The sequence below is a fragment of the Cyprinodon tularosa genome, unplaced genomic scaffold (assembly GCF_016077235.1).
Source record: "Cyprinodon tularosa strain WSP-4 unplaced genomic scaffold, ASM1607723v1 ctg467, whole genome shotgun sequence".
Taxonomy (NCBI): Eukaryota; Metazoa; Chordata; class Actinopteri; order Cyprinodontiformes; family Cyprinodontidae; genus Cyprinodon; species Cyprinodon tularosa.
In genome coordinates this window covers 1,345,597-1,363,082 of record NW_024039193.1, presented here as the reverse complement: position 1 = coordinate 1,363,082, position 17,486 = coordinate 1,345,597, and the positions used below count along the sequence as shown (strand labels likewise).

Genomic DNA, 17,486 nt, shown 5'->3' with positions numbered 1-17,486 from the left:
TTGTCAGTTGTCTTTAAATCAAAGCGATTTATTTTTATCCTTACAAAACATAAACTACCCCAGACTCATCCTGGCTTTGTGCATCTGTGTATGGAAGTGAATCCGTTAATGTTAACATACGGTTTCAGATGGTCTCTGTGAAATGCTGAACTTCTGCGGTTTGGATGCCAAACATGTCAATATACGTTGGGTGAAACTCTTCAGACAGTCTGATTTATTTCATATGAAACGATCTTATCAGCCCTGCAGAGATCCACACCACCTTTGCTTTAAAGATGCCATTTGAATTGGTTTATAGGATGTGTGATATCCTGAGGCATTTAAGAAGAGGGGCCCATCACTGCAGGTTGATCACTGAATGGAACAGGCTGTAAACTGCAGAGCTTCTGCACCAATCAGAGCATCTGTGCTGATTAACATGTGGCTATAAACTGAAAGAGGCTGAAGAGAAGCTCTTGGGGTGTATTTGTTGTGTAGCGTTGCTACTGTTTTGTTTTTTTTTAGCTGTAGACTGACTTCAGAGTCCAACAGGTACCTATAGGTGATTAGTGACCAGCTGAACTCGCACACCTGTCCTTAGAAGAGCTAGTTAGACGTATGTTCTGATGATGGCACCTGTAGGATTGTTTCATGTAAAATGATCGGTTTAAAACCTGTAAAAACATCAATTTTGCAAAACATAGCTAATGTTCTCCTGCTTCATGTTTATGATTTTTTCTAAATTCAGCTGCTTGACATGGTAATGATGTCCATTGCTTTGGGGTAGAATACCTTCTGCTCATGAGGTTCCTTCCTTAAAGGTATAGTGGAGGATTTAAAAAAACAAAACAAAACAAAAAAACCGCACATGCACAACGCTGTACCCGCTCCCGAGATTGATTGCCTATCAAACACGTGCGAGAGCATGCATGAGCCCATTTCTACTCGTGCACGCTCTGTTTAAAAGCTGCTCTTTGCATCGCTCATACTGTACAAGCTAACTTTCCAAAAGAAAATTTGCAATTTTTTCATGTCAGACTCGCCACCGGTAAGTGGAAATGGGGACGAGCACGTAGGACGGCCTTACGTAAACATATCACCAGAATGATTGATGATCAACTGATTGATTGACTTTATTGATCTTGCAGTGGAGAAATTTAATCGTTACATCAGCTGAAACAGTCAAAAAGAGAAGTAAAAAGTGCCAAAGGAAGAAAAAGGTGCATCAGATATATACATTATATACAGTATACACTATATACACAGTTTTATATACACTATATACACAGTTTTTTTTTTTTATTAGGATTATTATACAGGTTTATTACACAGGGTGCTTACATTGGTATTTAAATAGATGGATATTTATATATAATTATTGGACTGGGTGTCAAATATAGAAAAACAGGTTATTGCACAGGGTATCAAATAATAATTTTTCAGCTTGGAACCAAAAACATCTGCTCAAATCTACTTTATATTGTTAGTTTTCAGCTCTAAATGATTGCCAGAAAAGATCATGGCTGTATCATTAATGGTTTGTCTGTTTCAACTAGAGAGGCCAAATTGAGCTCATCGCAGTGTGAAAAGCGTGTTTTGGCCTCAACTTCTGATTTGAAGCTTTACATTGCACAAGTTATTGCCGTTGTAGTTCTGCTTTGTAGCGAATTACCTGCGGTAGCTCTTCTTTTTACAAACAGGGTTCTTGTTTTTACAAACAATTAGGAGGAACACTTATTTTGACGATCCACTTGGAAAACGAACATCCTCCACTCTATCTTTAATAAAGAGCACCAACACAAAGCTTTCATTTCTTTGTCAGGCTGTGAAGCTGCCTCCTCTTCTTTTCTCTCTGGGGCCATATTGGGCTATCTAAAGCCATCACAGACCTTGGTGTACCCTGGTCACTTCAACATCCCATCCTGTGAGCAACTACTGCAGTCTGCTGGGTGTAGGCTCATGTTCCTCACATTGACTTGAAACGTGAAGCTGCTGGAGCACTGAATTATTCTCAGAAACCTCTAACAGTACGTGTGTGTGCATGCTGGTGAGGTCATATGACAAGTGGTAGATTTTTATTAATAGTGTTCACTAAGGCCTTTGTTTTTATCTTTAGTGAGCCTTGTTGCTCATATCTTCACTCTTATACAAGCTAGAAGGACTGATTCGATTTGGTAAGGACCTTTTTCAGTTAGCTGCACTAACCCCCCCCCCCCATGGCAGTTTTTCATTAAACAAAACAGACCAGAAAAGGAACATCTGAGTCTTTGAATTTTGATATCAGTATCCAATACTTTTCTGATGCCTTGATGTTATTAGCACTTTTTTTTGTTTTGTTTTTTAGAGAGATGTCATTCTTGTATGTAGAGAGGTAATTATGATGTATGTATGAATGTACACATGTATGTCTTAAAAGCCACCTTGAAATGTTTCAACGGTCAGAAAAGGAAGTCAGAAACTCAGTAAATTGTGTTTTTGGGACAAATTCTACCCTGAAAACTAAGCAGGCTCACTCCCAACTCATCGATAATTGACGTTTTGTAAACCCTTCTGTGCATCACGGACGCTCAGGATGCAGGATTTGACCAAGCATCAAAGTACTCAACATATTCTCATTATCAGTTCGTATGAAATCGTACGAAAAGTTATGCAGAGTATTTCGTGGGTTTTTGACGTTTTTCCTTGAAAAAACATATCGGTGCGCAGCCAGCCAGACGAAAAAAGCAGATCAGCGGAACTGGGACGGACGAGCTTTCAACAGTGCAATAATTACTTCATGATGTCTCTCACTAGGTTGCTTGCTGTTTTGTATGTTAGGGTTAGGGTTAATTATATTTCAAATATGTTATTGAATGGTGTGTAAGATACACATGCGCACTGATGTCTTGTCTCGAAGCAAGACGTAAAAATACGACAAAATACGACGAAAAAAAACGTCAAAAACCTACGAAATACTTTTCGTACGATTTCATACGAACTGATAATGAGAATACACTGAAGTACTTGACAGTACTGCTTCAAGTATAGATACTTTTATAAATTTTTACTCAAATACTCAAACTGCTGAAGTTAAAGTATTGAACTACGCACTTAAGATACTTAAAATACTTAAGTATTCAAATATGAATAAATTTTTTCCTACTATTGGTCATTTTTGTCTAATTTTCAGTTATTTTAAAGAACCTTGTAGCGTTCAGAAACCACCTGCTACAGATTCTACACCACCTAGAAAGAACTTCAGCATAAAGATGGCTTTAAATAATAAGAATGTTTTTTTGGATCATTATTTCTTATTTAGAAACAAACCAAAAAGAAAACGGGAAAGTTTTAATTCTTCTCAAAGAGTTTATAGAAAAAATAGTCACACAAATGTGGACCTTAGAAAAATCTATAAGAATAACATTATAGTGAAGAGTTAAAATACCTTAACGTTTTAAGGTTAAATCTATGACCACAAAGAAACTACAACTCTGATGTTTGAGAACTAATCCTGCTGAACAACTAACGCCTTAATAAAATTAATAGATTTCAAATAATATCTGCTCTGAGTTTCTCACATTTGTGGAAGTCTGTGGAGTCTGTCCTACAGGCTGCTATCCGCCATGTTGGAATTACATTTCAAGACAAAAACAGGGATATACAAATCTAAGCTGAACCAAAAGGAAGAAGTAACTAGCAGCTTCCTGGAAATGGGGTGAAGTAGAAAATACAATATCTGACTTGGAAATGTTGTGCAGTGAAAGTTATAAGTACCGCCTAAAAAATTTACTAAATTAAGGTAAAGATACTTCAAAATATGCACTTTTATTACTTTCCACCACTGGTTGGGAGTTAGAGTGTGTTGGGAAAAAACAAATCTAGAAGTGTTAGGGATTTAATTGATTATATTTAATAGATCAAATACTTTAAGGCTGATCAAGAGCCGTTTAAAAAAACTTAAATTTACTATAGACATAGACTGAAAAGATCTGCCCCTAGGGATTGAGCTCCAATTTTCTTGGATATCAGGCCTGATTGTTATGAATCAGTTTTTGTTTTGTTTTGTTGTTTACAGGCAAATCTGAAAGACTATTACTCGGTTGCGTAAATCAATCTATTAATTATAGATCAGACTGTTTTCCTTTATTTCATTCAAAAATTCTAAACTGATTTTAAAATTGAACCGGTAAAACAAAAACAAAAAAACAAAAACTTTTACTGTGTTAATAAAAAGGATTTTTTTTATTTTTTATCCACCGAGTATTTTAAACAGCAGATTTTTGGCTCCCATGGTAAACATTAAAATGTCATAATGAGTAAAATGGTGCAGTCATCCAAAGCTTTGGAGATAAATTCCTCATTCTGAGACGCTTGGTGTAAATTATCCTGCCAAAGTAAGCCAGAGGTTGGGTAATATTTGACTAAAGAAAACCAGCCCACCATATTTGCTGGCTTTGATGAATGAGGGCTGCAGTCCTATCTGTTAGAAATACAGGTGCTGGTCATAAAATTAGAATATCATGAAAAAGTAGATTGATTTCAGTAATTCCATTTAAAAAGTGAAACTTGTATATTATATTCATACATTACATACAAACTCATATATTTCAGATGTTTATTTGGTTTAATTTTGATGATTACAAATGACAACAAATGAAAATCTCAAATTCATCATATCAGAAAATTAGAATATTGTGAAAAGGTTCAAAATTGATGGCCCCTGGTGCCACACTCTAATCAGCTAATTAACTCAAACCACCTGCAAAAGCCTTTAAATGGTCTTTCAGTCTAGTTCTATAGGCTACACAATCATGGGGAAGACTGCTGACTTGACAGTTGTCCAAAAGACGACCATCGACACCTTGCACAAGGAGGGCAAGACACAAAAGGTCATCGCTAAAGAGGCTGGCTGTTCACAGAGCTCAGTGTCCAAGCACATTAATAGAGAGGCGAAGGGAAGGAAAAGATGTGGTCGAAAAAAGTGTACAAGCAAGAGAGATAACCTCACCCTGGAGAGGATTGTGAAACAAAACCCCTTCAAAAATGTGGGGGAGATTCACAAAGAGTGGACTGCAGCTGGAGTGAGTGCTTCAAGAACCACCACACACAGACGTATGAAAGACATGGGTTTCTGCTGTCGCATTCCTTGTGTCAAGCCACTCTTGAACCACAGACAGCGTCAGAAGCGTCTTGCCTGGGCTAAAGAGAAACAGGACTGGACTGCTGGTGAGTGGTCCAAAGTCATGTTCTCTGATGAAAGTAAATTTTGCATTTCCTTTGGAAATCAAGGTCCCAGAGTCTGGAGGAAAAGAAGAGAGGCACTTCATCCACGTTGCTTGAAGCCCAGTGTAAAGTTTCCACAGTCAGTGATGGTTTGGGGTGCCATGTCATCTGCTGGTGTTGGTCCATTGTGTTTTCTGAGGTCCAGGGTCAACGCAGCCACATACCAGGAAGTTTTAGAGCACTTCATGCTTCCTGCAGCTGACCAACTTTTTGGAGATGCAGATTTCATTTTCCAACAGGACTTGGCACCTGCACACAGTGCCAAAGCTACCAGTACCTGGTTGAAGGACCATGGTATCCCTGTTCTTAATTGGCCAGCAAACTCTCCTGACCTTAACCCCATAGAAAATCTATGGGGTATTGTGAAGAAGAAGATGCAATACACCAGACCCAACAATTCAGAAGAGCTAAAAGCCACTATTAGAGCAACCTGGGCTATCATAACACCTGAGCAGTGCCACAGACTGATCGACTCCATGCCACGCCGCATTGCTGCAGTAATACAGGCCAAAGGAGGCCCAACTAAATACTGAGTGCTGTACATGCTCATACTTTTCATGTTCATACTTTTCAGTTGGCCAACATTTCTATAAATCCTTTGTTTTTATTGGTCTTCAGTAATATTCTAATTTTCTGATATGATGAATTTGAGATTTTCATTTGTTGTCATTTGTAATCATCAAAATTAAACCAAATAAACATCTGAAATATATGAGTTTGTATGTAATGTATGAATATAATATACAAGTTTCACTTTTTAAATGGAATTACTGAAATCAATCTACTTTTTCATGATATTCTAATTTTATGACCAGCACCTGTAAATCTGCATCAGGAGATGACTTTGACATGCCAGTTGCTCCATCTCATCACTGGGCAGTCTGCTAGTGAAACATATGACCATCACAAGCTTTCATGTGCACGCATGCGTGTATGGAGTACACGGTGGGGGGGGGGGGTCACATGACATGAAGGCAGAGCAGAGTTCCCACCGTCTCAAACAAAACAAGCCAGTTGGATCAGTCTGAAAATGAAATGGAGGTACAATCCAGTCACATTGCTGCAGCAACAAGGCATAAACAATAATCTGCTGATGATCTTGAATGTTCCAGAAGTCAAACACCATCTGCAAGATGAAGTTTAAAATTTTTTATTTGATCATTATTAAATGTGCTCAACTTTAACATTTGATGCTTGGTGTTTACAGAAAACAGGACAAATCAAGCCCTGAAGCTCCTCAAATTACATGAAGGAGCACATGAATACTCTATGTGCTACGAGATCAAAAATGTGATAATTTTTTGTTAGTTTTCAACAGTCTTCAAAATAAGAAACCTCTTTCCATCAAGGGGTGAATGTCAGCTGCAATGATCCTGGTTAGAAGTAAAAGATTTATGGGTGGCACCCAGAAGCAGGAAGTTCTCCTGCCTCTATGATGGGCTGAACTTGTTGTGCCGCCTGCTTTAGTGCAGCAGCACGGCTCTGCAACCTTAAAGTCTCACACAGGAAATCTGTTTCACCAGCTGTGCTCGGGTGGTGGACTCAGCCGCTCCATAATCCCAACATTCATCAGTTTACATGGCTGCAGGTTTGGTTCAATCATTAAATCATTAAGTCACGATGCCGGAAGCAGATAAATCTTTATTTCTTTCACCTACAGAGAGATGATGCAAAGCTTTACCTGCATTTTACACAAGGCATCTTTTATATTTTATCCAGAATAAAAATGTCATTATTTTACAGTAAATTTCTGGGAAAAGCCTCGGATCAAAACACACACGTCTTTGAGTATTACTCTCATTGTTCCTCCTTTTCTGTCCATTTAGTTAGACCTAGATAGATAAAAAACACTTTTTCTTTCAACAAATGGAGTTCTGCAGTTGTTTCACCATCCTGAGTTACAGATTAGCTAAAACAGATTCCTGTACCTGGTAAGTTTAATCCCTCTACAGGCAGGGCTGACCAAACATCTCACCCTGTGACCCCAAAAATGACAACCTAACAGTCTGATGACCCCCTAAAAATCCGTATCATTTTACTCTATATTTATGAATAGATAAACCTTTTTTAGATAAAAAGTTAGTTTATTCTTTATTTATAAAGTATTTTTTTAGCATTTAATTGTGTAATTCAGTGATATATTTAAAGGTATAGCGGAGGATTTTTGCGAATTTTTATAAAAGATCTGCCCTCTCCAATTTAAAAATAAAAAATGCACATGCACAACCCTGTGCCCGCTCCCAAGAGGGAACACCTATTAAACTCATGCATGAACCAATTTCTCCTCGTGCACGCTCTGTTTAAAAGTTGCTGTTTGCATCACTTATACAAGCTTACTTTCCAAAAGAATATTTGCGATTTCTCCAATACGTCAGACTCTCCACCGGTAAGTGAAAATGGTAACTAACACCTAGAATGGCGTTACAGAAAAATGTCACCAAAGTGATTGACAATTAGGAGGACCACTTATTTAGATGATCCACCCAGAAAAAGAACATCCTACATATAAATGAATAAACATTAAATCTATTTATACATGATACTTTTGCTATGTCATGGACATGTTTGGTGCATCCCGGTCCTCACCTTACCACCTAAATGGGGACATTTATCGTTAAATATAAAAAAAAAACGATAGAGGGGAGGGACCTGCAACAATTATGAAAAGATTATGAAGATGCAGAACTTTTGTGCCTTTTTCATTTTGAATCATTCATCAAATAGTCGGCTCTGAAGATGTATTTCATTTATTTTTATCCTTCATGAATAATAATTAATGAAAATGGAGAAGCTTAGAAGTTCAAAGTCTAAAATGCAGCAGTGTAACCTAGCTCTTACAGGTGCTGGTCATAAAATTAGAATATCATGAAAAAGTAGATTGATTTCAGTAATTCCATTTAAAAAGTGAAACTTGTATATTATATTCATACATTACATACAAACTCATATATTTCAGATGTTTATTTTGTTTAATTTTGATGATTACAAATGACAACAAATGAAAATCTCAAATTCATCATATCAGAAAATTAGAATATTGTGAAAAGGTTCAAAATTGATGGCCCCTGGTGCCACACTCTAATCAGCTAATTAACTCAAACCACCTGCAAAAGCCTTTAAATTGTCTTTCAGTCTAGTTCTATAGGCTACACAATCATGGGGAAGACTGCTGACTTGACAGTTGTCCAAAAGACGACCATCGACACCTTGCACAAGGAGGGCAAGACACAAAAGGTCATCGCTAAAGAGGCTGGCTGTTCACAGAGCTCAGTGTCCAAGCACATTAATAGAGAGGCGAAGGGAAGGAAAAGATGTGGTCGAAAAAAGTGTACAAGCAAGAGAGATAACCGCACCCTGGAGAGGATTGTGAAACAAAACCCATTCAAAAATGTGGGGGAGATTCACAAAGAGTGGACTGCAGCTGGAGTGAGTGCTTCAAGAACCACCACACACAGACGTATGAAAGACATGGGTTTCTGCTGTCGCATTCCTTGTGTCAAGCCACTCTTGAACCACAGACAGCGTCAGAAGCGTCTTGCCTGGGCTAAAGAGAAACAGGACTGGACTGCTGGTGAGTGGTCCAAAGTCATGTTCTCTGATGAAAGTAAATTTTGCATTTCCTTTGGAAATCAAGGTCCCAGAGTCTGGAGGAAAAGAAGAGAGGCACTTCATCCACGTTGCTTGAAGTCCAGTGTAAAGTTTCCACAGTCAGTGATGGTTTGGGGTGCCATGTCATCTGCTGGTGTTGGTCCATTGTGTTTTCTGAGGTCCAGGGTCAACGCAGCCACATACCAGGAAGTTTTAGAGCACTTCATGCTTCCTGCAGCTGACCAACTTTTTGGAGATGCAGATTTCATTTTCCAACAGGACTTGGCACCTGCACACAGTGCCAAAGCTACCAGTACCTGGTTGAAGGACCATGGTATCCCTGTTCTTAATTGGCCAGCAAACTCTCCTGACCTTAACCCCATAGAAAATCTATGGGGTATTGTGAAGAAGAAGATGCAATACACCAGACCCAACAATTCAGAAGAGCTAAAAGCCACTATTAGAGCAACCTGGGCTATCATAACACCTGAGCAGTGCCACAGACTGATCGACTCCATGCCTCGCCGCATTGCTGCAGTAATACAGGCCAAAGGAGGCCCAACTAAATACTGAGTGCTGTACATGCTCATACTTTTCATGTTCATACTTTTCAGTTGGCCAACATTTCTATAAATCCTTTGTTTTTATTGGTCTTCAGTAGGGATGGGAATCGAAAACCGGTTCCTGTTCAGAACCGGTTCCGTATTTTTCGATTCCATGGCATCGTTTGGCAGCTCGCTGAATGATTCTTTTTTCGATTCCCGCAGCACCAGAGCCGAGAGCGCCGGCTCTGGGGAGCACGACTTACGTCACGTTTTTTACGTAAGTTACGCAACTTACGCAAGTTACGCAAGTTGGAAGAACTATTCGAGGAGGAAGACAACGTGCTGCGGTCACTTTGTGAATCAAAGCCCCGTCTTTCCTTAGCCCAGAGGGTAGATCAGGAAATCCAGCTCTATAAAAGCTTGCCCTCCATCCCCTGCAGGGATAGCGCCACACTGTGGTGGTGGAACAAGCAAGATACGCTGCCCTTGCTATCTGGACTGGCTGAAAACTACCTCTGTGTGCAGGCTTCCTCCACCCCATCTGAGAGGGTGTTCTCCACGGCTGGAGACACCATAAGCGCTGAAAGATCCCGTATCCTTCCAGAAAAAGCAGATATGCTCATCTTTCTGCAAAAGAACTGTTAATTTTCCCTACTACTGTTTTATAATTAGTATTTTTTGTTATTTAAAATAGGTTATTATCCCATCATTTGTTATTAGACATTGTTGGTTATTAAGTTTGTTCTTGTATTCATTTTTCATTTAAACACAGATGTTACTCCAGTTTCACATTTCCTGTGGACATCTTGATCTTTTTGAGTTTGTAAGATTGTGCAATAGTTAAGTAAACAAAGTTGATTCTGATAATCAAACTGTTTGTTCTCCTTTTTCCCCCAAATTGGAATCGAAAAAAGAATCGATTAAGAATCGAATCGTTTCATAGAATCGAAAAGGGAATCGGAATCGTGAAAATCTTTTCAATTCCCAACCCTAGTCTTCAGTAATATTCTAATTTTCTGATATGATGAATTTGAGATTTTCATTTGTTGTCATTTGTAATCATCAAAATTAAACAAAATAAACATCTGAAATATATGAGTTTGTATGTAATGTATGAATATAATATACAAGTTTCACTTTTTAAATGGAATTACTGAAATCAATCTACTTTTTCATGATATTCTAATTTTATGACCAGCACCTGTATATACAAGTTAAATTGTTCTGTATCTGAAAGAAATCAAATCTTTTAAAATGAATGCAGGGTGTGAGAAAACAATATGAACTTAACATTTTTAACTACTTCCAAACCAGATTAAATCTCCACCCAGCTGATAACTCATTGATCCATCTACCAATTCGTCCATCCAGCCCTCCATTCCTTCTTTAGCTTCTTTCATTAACTCATCTGTCAAACCATATAGCCATTATTAAATCTGCCCATCACGTCTGTCTCCTTGAACCCCAGTCGTCCTCGGCAGATGGCCGCTCTCACTGAGTTTGGTTCTGCAGTTTTCTTCCTGTTAAAAGGGAGTTTTTCCTCTCCACTGTCACTACAAGCATGCTTAGTGTGAGGGATTGCATTCCAGTCAATGAGTCGATGCAATCAGCAGATTTTCCGTAGATGGAAAACTTTGAATCAATCTGACTGGATGATCTGGTGAACTGGAAAGTGTCCTGAGATGATGTGTTGTGAATTGGCGCTATATAAATAAGTTAAACTGAATCCATCCTTCTTCTGTGGTTTTTGCTGATTTTTGATCTGAAGTCAAACATTTACGATAAATTGTTTGCTTTGTTGGAATAGATTTTTAGTATTTATACCTAGATTTGTAGGTAGTATATGGCTCCTTATAAAGTGGAGCCCATAAATTTTAGCTCGATTAGGAGCTTTGTTGTGTTTGCAGCTCTATGTGACCAGCAGCACACAGGTTGGTTGGACTTGGAGTGCAGTTCCTCTTTAACCTGAGCTGAGCTCTAACCAGCCAGAAGGAGTGAAAACAACCGTGTGTGTGTGTCGGGGTGTGTGTGTGGCCATCTGTCAGGTAGAAGTTCACCTTTATAGAAGCAAACGGTGTTTGTTGCTAGGAGATCTTAAGCCCAGCTCACACGTATGTAGAACATGCGCATGCAGACATCAAACACACGCAGAGACACACAAACGCCACCTAACATTTTCCAAAACAGGGAAAACGGAGCAAAAGGCGGAGGAAGACATGGCCCCATCTGAACCCTCAGTGATTCACACTTTCTAGCACTTTGTCTGGTTTCTTCACTGCTTGGACTCAGAAATACGCTCAGCTCCTGTACAGCAGGAGATCTATCCTGATACATTAAAGCCTTTTTCTGACAGACTGTTGTGGAAAAGCTCCTTTCTGGATGAATGCTCCTAAAGGCTGGTTTAACCTGCTCTGTGCTCCTCACTGGATGTTTCTACAGCACACATTTCTAATTGGTTGCTTTCCTGCCAACCCTTCTCAGAAACAAACGGTTGATAATAAATTCAGCTGAAGTAGAGCTCACCTTTAGGATTTTAAAACCTGTTATAAAAGAATGACTGTCCCAGTTTTCTATAACACAAAATCCTCATTGGAGATCAGAAAATGCACATTTCTCTGATTTGGATATGACTAAATACCAGCAGCTTGGATCAATAAAAAGACGTTTCTTTAGCGAATATCTTTTTTTTAAGCCTATGTTGTTTCAGAACTAGGGGTGTAAATCACACCTATCATGGCGATTCGATTCAGTATCGATTTCATGACCCAACGATTCGATTATTTTCGATACTCAAGAATACACCACGATACAATTCGATTAATCGATCAATTTTTTTTTTTTTCAAGTTTCAAGTTTGAAATAAATCTATGAAAGCTGTAATATTGTTATGCATTTTATTTTATTTTTTTTAGAAACAACAGCAAATAACAGAAGTAGAAAAGTTGCATCAAAAAATACTGCAAAAATACTGCACAGAATCAGTGCAATGCAATACCTCGGCTCCAGACGTCCCGCCCCCTCCACAGACGCTCCGCTGCACCTCTCCCAGATTGTAGCTGACTGCAGACAGTGCCGCAGACAGGAGGCCGGCTTGGTTTGTTTTTATGACCGAAATTGCAGAAAACAACTTGTGAAGTTTGACCTGCTAGAAGAGCGAGGTGCCCGAGAACGCTGGGACCCTTTTTCCACCTGGATCTCCGCTCTTTTTGGCCCTCATGTCCCTCCGTCGTCGGACTAAACTCGCCCCCACTTCCTCGCCGCCTCGGCCGTATCTAGACCCACAGCGTGTAGCACAGACCACGCCTCAATACTGAGCATAATTTAAAAATGTCTGCATCAAGCTCACTGCAACACACTACTGTAAGAGTATAACCAGGAAGCGAGGTAGGAGGGCAAAATAGTTTTAGCGCCACCGCAGCACGGGAGGGAGAATTACGCCCAGGAGCAAATGGATAAAAATAGACCAGAGGAAAAAAAAAACATGAATGGATTCTCTTGCGGACGTATCGATGCATCGGATCGTCGGTTGTTGGATCGATGCATCGATACAAAACGATTATTATTTACACCCCTTTTCAGAACTGAGAGTAAAATGAACCATAACATCTAGAATATCGTCAGCAGCAAGTCAAAAAGCCATATGGATTGTTTAGCTCATAAATCTTTCATTTTTATCTTTGCTGATGGATGCAGCATCACTGGGAGACGGCTCTACTGTACGTTGCTTTGATTTATTTATTTTGCATCAGGTCCTGTTTATATTTCCTAAATAGGAAATTATACATTTATCTAAATGTGAATCCTCCTCTTTTCTTTGACAGGGTCTTAAAAAGAAACTGGAAATATTTCAACATTTTAAATGTTATTTAGTTAATATTTGCCTTTCAGTTCTTTAAGGTTTTCTAAAACAGACGCAGGCGTTCGATGGGTTCCTGATAAGAGTTTAACTCCGTCTGGACATGCAGGGGAAAATTTGGCACTATTTGTTGGATATTAGGGGTGGAAGCGTTTCCTCCTGACAGCTCAGAGATAAAGTCACTACAGCCTCCTGTTTACGCTGCTGCCATGAGGCTGATGCAGAGCTCTACAGCCTGTGAGCAGTGCTTTAGCCTCATTCTCCAGAGCCTGAGGTAAACATTAACAAGGGTTACAGAGGTCACTCCAAGCACTTGTTGGTCCTCAGCTCTTTGGTGTGTGCCGTTCTGTTTGAGAACCCGCCATGACCCCCCCCCCCCCCCCCCCCCCCCCCCCCAACCTTCGTTTCTTTTCTTTGTTTTTCCAGATTGATTGGTTTGATACACACATGGGTGAAGTTATCTTTAAGGCTTATATTTCTTCTGGTCATGAAAAGCTAGAGGCAGATTTGGTTTAAAACTAGAGATGGCCTAATATTTTTATCTTGTATCGATCCCTCTGGTGGAAAGCAAGAGTTTCCTACACTACGATGAATCTAAATCATATAATCCAATCGTTATCATGACAGGAAGCCTGACTGGTCACGTTTTAATCAACATTGAGCCGTACAGATGGTTGGTCACTCTCCTTCAGATTTTGGTGGTTTGCAGCTTCTTTAGAAGCAGTCATTCCAAATGGCCCTTCCCAGTCAAACTGTGAATGGCAGCCCACTTCCCTCCAACTCCCTGTAAAATCCCCTCCAACTTCCAGCCCCTGGAGTGAGCCCCTCTTGCATATTTTTTTGCTCTGTCTCCACCCTTTCACTGAATTACAGGGTCTGACCAGGAGATGACTCTTCTCTTTAGATCTGAATGTCTACAAATCATGACACAAATACTATTGTGTCATAAAAGTAATTTCCCTCTGGGATTATTAAAGTTGTGTGATTCTAATTTTGGTACAAATATTGATGTTTTAAAAAGGAATTGTAGAGGACCAGCCAAGTTTCCATCAAAGAAAGTGGGGAAATTTTGAACGGCTACTACTGTACTTCCAGTCAGCGACTGCAAAACAAAACTGGGAATCAAAAATAAAAAATTAGAATTTTTCAGAGAGATTTGAAAGGTTATAACCAGTTCCAATTGGTTGGGTGTTCATTGCCACTTCTTAACTTCTGAAACATTTTATTTTATTTTTTTTGTTTATTTGATAGGGACAATGGGTATGTTTCATGAATCATGTCAGACACTACAACTTTTTAGCTAAGGCCAATTCTCAATGCCTGTTCCCAGTTAGGCTTTTACAGAAAACACAGTGACTGTACAGGTGCTGGTCATAAAATTAGAATATCATGAAAAAGTAGATTGATTTCAGTAATTCCATTTAAAAAGTGAAACTTGTATATTATATTCATACATTACATACAAACTCATATATTTCAGATGTTTATTTTGTTTAATTTTGATGATTACAAATGACAACAAATGAAAATCTCAAATTCATCATATCAGAAAATTAGAATATTGTGAAAAGGTTCAAAATTGATGGCCCCTGGTGCCACACTCTAATCAGCTAATTAACTCAAACCACCTGCAAAAGCCTTTAAATGGTCTTTCAGTCTAGTTCTATAGGCTACACAATCATGGGGAAGACTGCTGACTTGACAGTTGTCCAAAAGACGACCATCGACACCTTGCACAAGGAGGGCAAGACACAAAAGGTCATCGCTAAAGAGGCTGGCTGTTCACAGAGCTCAGTGTCCAAGCACATTAATAGAGAGGCGAAGGGAAGGAAAAGATGTGGTCGAAAAAAGTGTACAAGCAAGAGAGATAACCGCACCCTGGAGAGGATTGTGAAACAAAACCCATTCAAAAATGTGGGGGAGATTCACAAAGAGTGGACTGCAGCTGGAGTGAGTGCTTCAAGAACCACCACACACAGACGTATGAAAGACATGGGTTTCTGCTGTCGCATTCCTTGTGTCAAGCCACTCTTGAACCACAGACAGCGTCAGAAGCGTCTTGCCTGGGCTAAAGAGAAACAGGACTGGCAGCTGGTGAGTGGTCCAAAGTCATGTTCTCTGATGAAAGTAAATTTTGCATTTCCTTTGGAAATCAAGGTCCCAGAGTCTGGAGGAAAAGAAGAGAGGCACTTCATCCACGTTGCTTGAAGTCCAGTGTAAAGTTTCCACAGTCAGTGATGGTTTGGGGTGCCATGTCATCTGCTGGTGTTGGTCCATTGTGTTTTCTGAGGTCCAGGGTCAACGCAGCCACATACCAGGAAGTTTTAGAGCACTTCATGCTTCCTGCAGCTGACCAACTTTTTGGAGATGCAGATTTCATTTTCCAACAGGACTTGGCACCTGCACACAGTGCCAAAGCTACTAGTACCTGGTTGAAGGACCATGGTATCCCTGTTCTTAATTGGCCAGCAAACTCTCCTGACCTTAACCCCATAGAAAATCTATGGGGTATTGTGAAGAAGAAGATGCAATACACCAGACCCAACAATTCAGAAGAGCTAAAAGCCACTATTAGAGCAACCTGGGCTATCATAACACCTGAGCAGTGCCACAGACTGATCGACTCCATGCCACGCCGCATTGCTGCAGTAATACAGGCCAAAGGAGGCCCAACTAAATACTGAGTGCTGTACATGCTCATACTTTTCATGTTCATACTTTTCAGTTGGCCAACATTTCTATAAATCCTTTGTTTTTATTGGTCTTCAGTAATATTCTAATTTTCTGATATGATGAATTTGAGATTTTCATTTGTTGTCATTTGTAATCATCAAAATTAAACCAAATAAACATCTGAAATATATGAGTTTGTATGTAATGTATGAATATAATATACAAGTTTCACTTTTTAAATGGAATTACTGAAATCAATCTACTTTTTCATGATATTCTAATTTTATGACCAGCACCTGTACACAAGAAACAACAGAACAAATTACACACTAAAACATAACAGAAGCAAGATCAGGTACTTTAGATTATTAATGTTCACATGTCTGACCTCTCAATAAAAAGTCTTTAAGTTTATGTTTAAAAAAGGACCCAGTTTGACTCTCCCTTCAGTTCTGCAGGTAATGTATTCCATGTTCTGGTGCCTTGTACAGTGAAAGCTGATTGACCGAAAGAGGTTTTGCATCTGGGTACTTGACAGTTTCCACTGTGAGCTCCTCTTGTGACTGAGCCCACAGCTCTGAGATGAACTACACAGTCACTCAAAACCTTAGGGGCCTTATCATGCAAGCATTTGTAAACCAGTTTTAACAGAGCAAATTCTGTTCAAGTTCTCGAAATGTAGTATTTTTAAATTGTTCAGACTAACACAGTGATGAGATCTGATTGTTTTTTTTTATCTAAGATTTTATAGCTCTATTGTATATCATCTGAAGAGGCTTGATAGTAGTGCTTGTGGCTTGTGACCAAGAACTAATGCAGTAACTTATATGGGAAAAGATCATGGAGTACACAAAACTGTGAGCAGCGTGAAACGGTAGGGAATCTCTAATCAGTTTGAATGTGTACAAGTTTGCTTTTGTTACTCTGGACACTTTTTTTGCGTGGCTGTCAAATTTCAATTGTGAGTCAAGTATTAGTCCTAGATACTTGGTTTCTGAGACCTGCTGGATTCTAGCTCCATTTATCTGTAAATTTAGTTCTTGAGATACAGGTATGGGCTTGGTCCTTTTTCTATTCAGTGTGAGTGGAGATAAATATAATCGGGGCGTCTGGGTCATTAATGAAAGTATTTTCCTTTCTGACCAATTCGGCTCACTGCCACCATGCTGTAAATTAGACATAAAGTCGTGTAAAGGAGTCGCTGACGCTTTGCTCGGTGTATAAAGTCAAACCAGCTCTGTATCCTCATGGTGCTTCGGTCCTTTCATCCATGCTGCTGCTGCTCATCTTCATCGGGGGGGTGGAGATCAGGACGGGGGGCAGAAAGCAGCTAAAATATAGAAACGATGTATACGTCTGGAAGGCAAACATGGCTGTGGTGGGCTACCTGCACCGATTGGACATCTTTGCTCCACTAGTTGTGATGTCATATTCTCTCTGCTTGCAGCTCTCTGGGGGATGCGAGCTGACGGTGGTCCTCCAGGACTTCACCGCAGGATGCAGCACAGAGCTGTCCATCAGCACAGGTGAGGCCGAGCCGCACATTCCTCCTGGAGATCCAGGTGGGATTTCTACAGACTGAG

At 39.5% G+C, this 17,486-nt stretch overlaps 1 protein-coding gene across 3 annotated transcripts in view; it reads left to right on the top strand.

Moving 5' to 3' along the window:
* The window catches only part of kalrna (kalirin RhoGEF kinase a), a 285,539-nt gene that overhangs the window by 189,835 nt on the left and 78,218 nt on the right, over positions 1–17,486 (top strand). For all 3 annotated transcript variants that reach the window (XM_038301435.1, XM_038301434.1, XM_038301436.1), the window contains exon 39: positions 17,351–17,429. In XM_038301435.1, the coding sequence (XP_038157363.1) occupies positions 17,351–17,429 (79 nt within the window). The remainder of the gene's footprint in view (positions 1–17,350; positions 17,430–17,486) is intronic.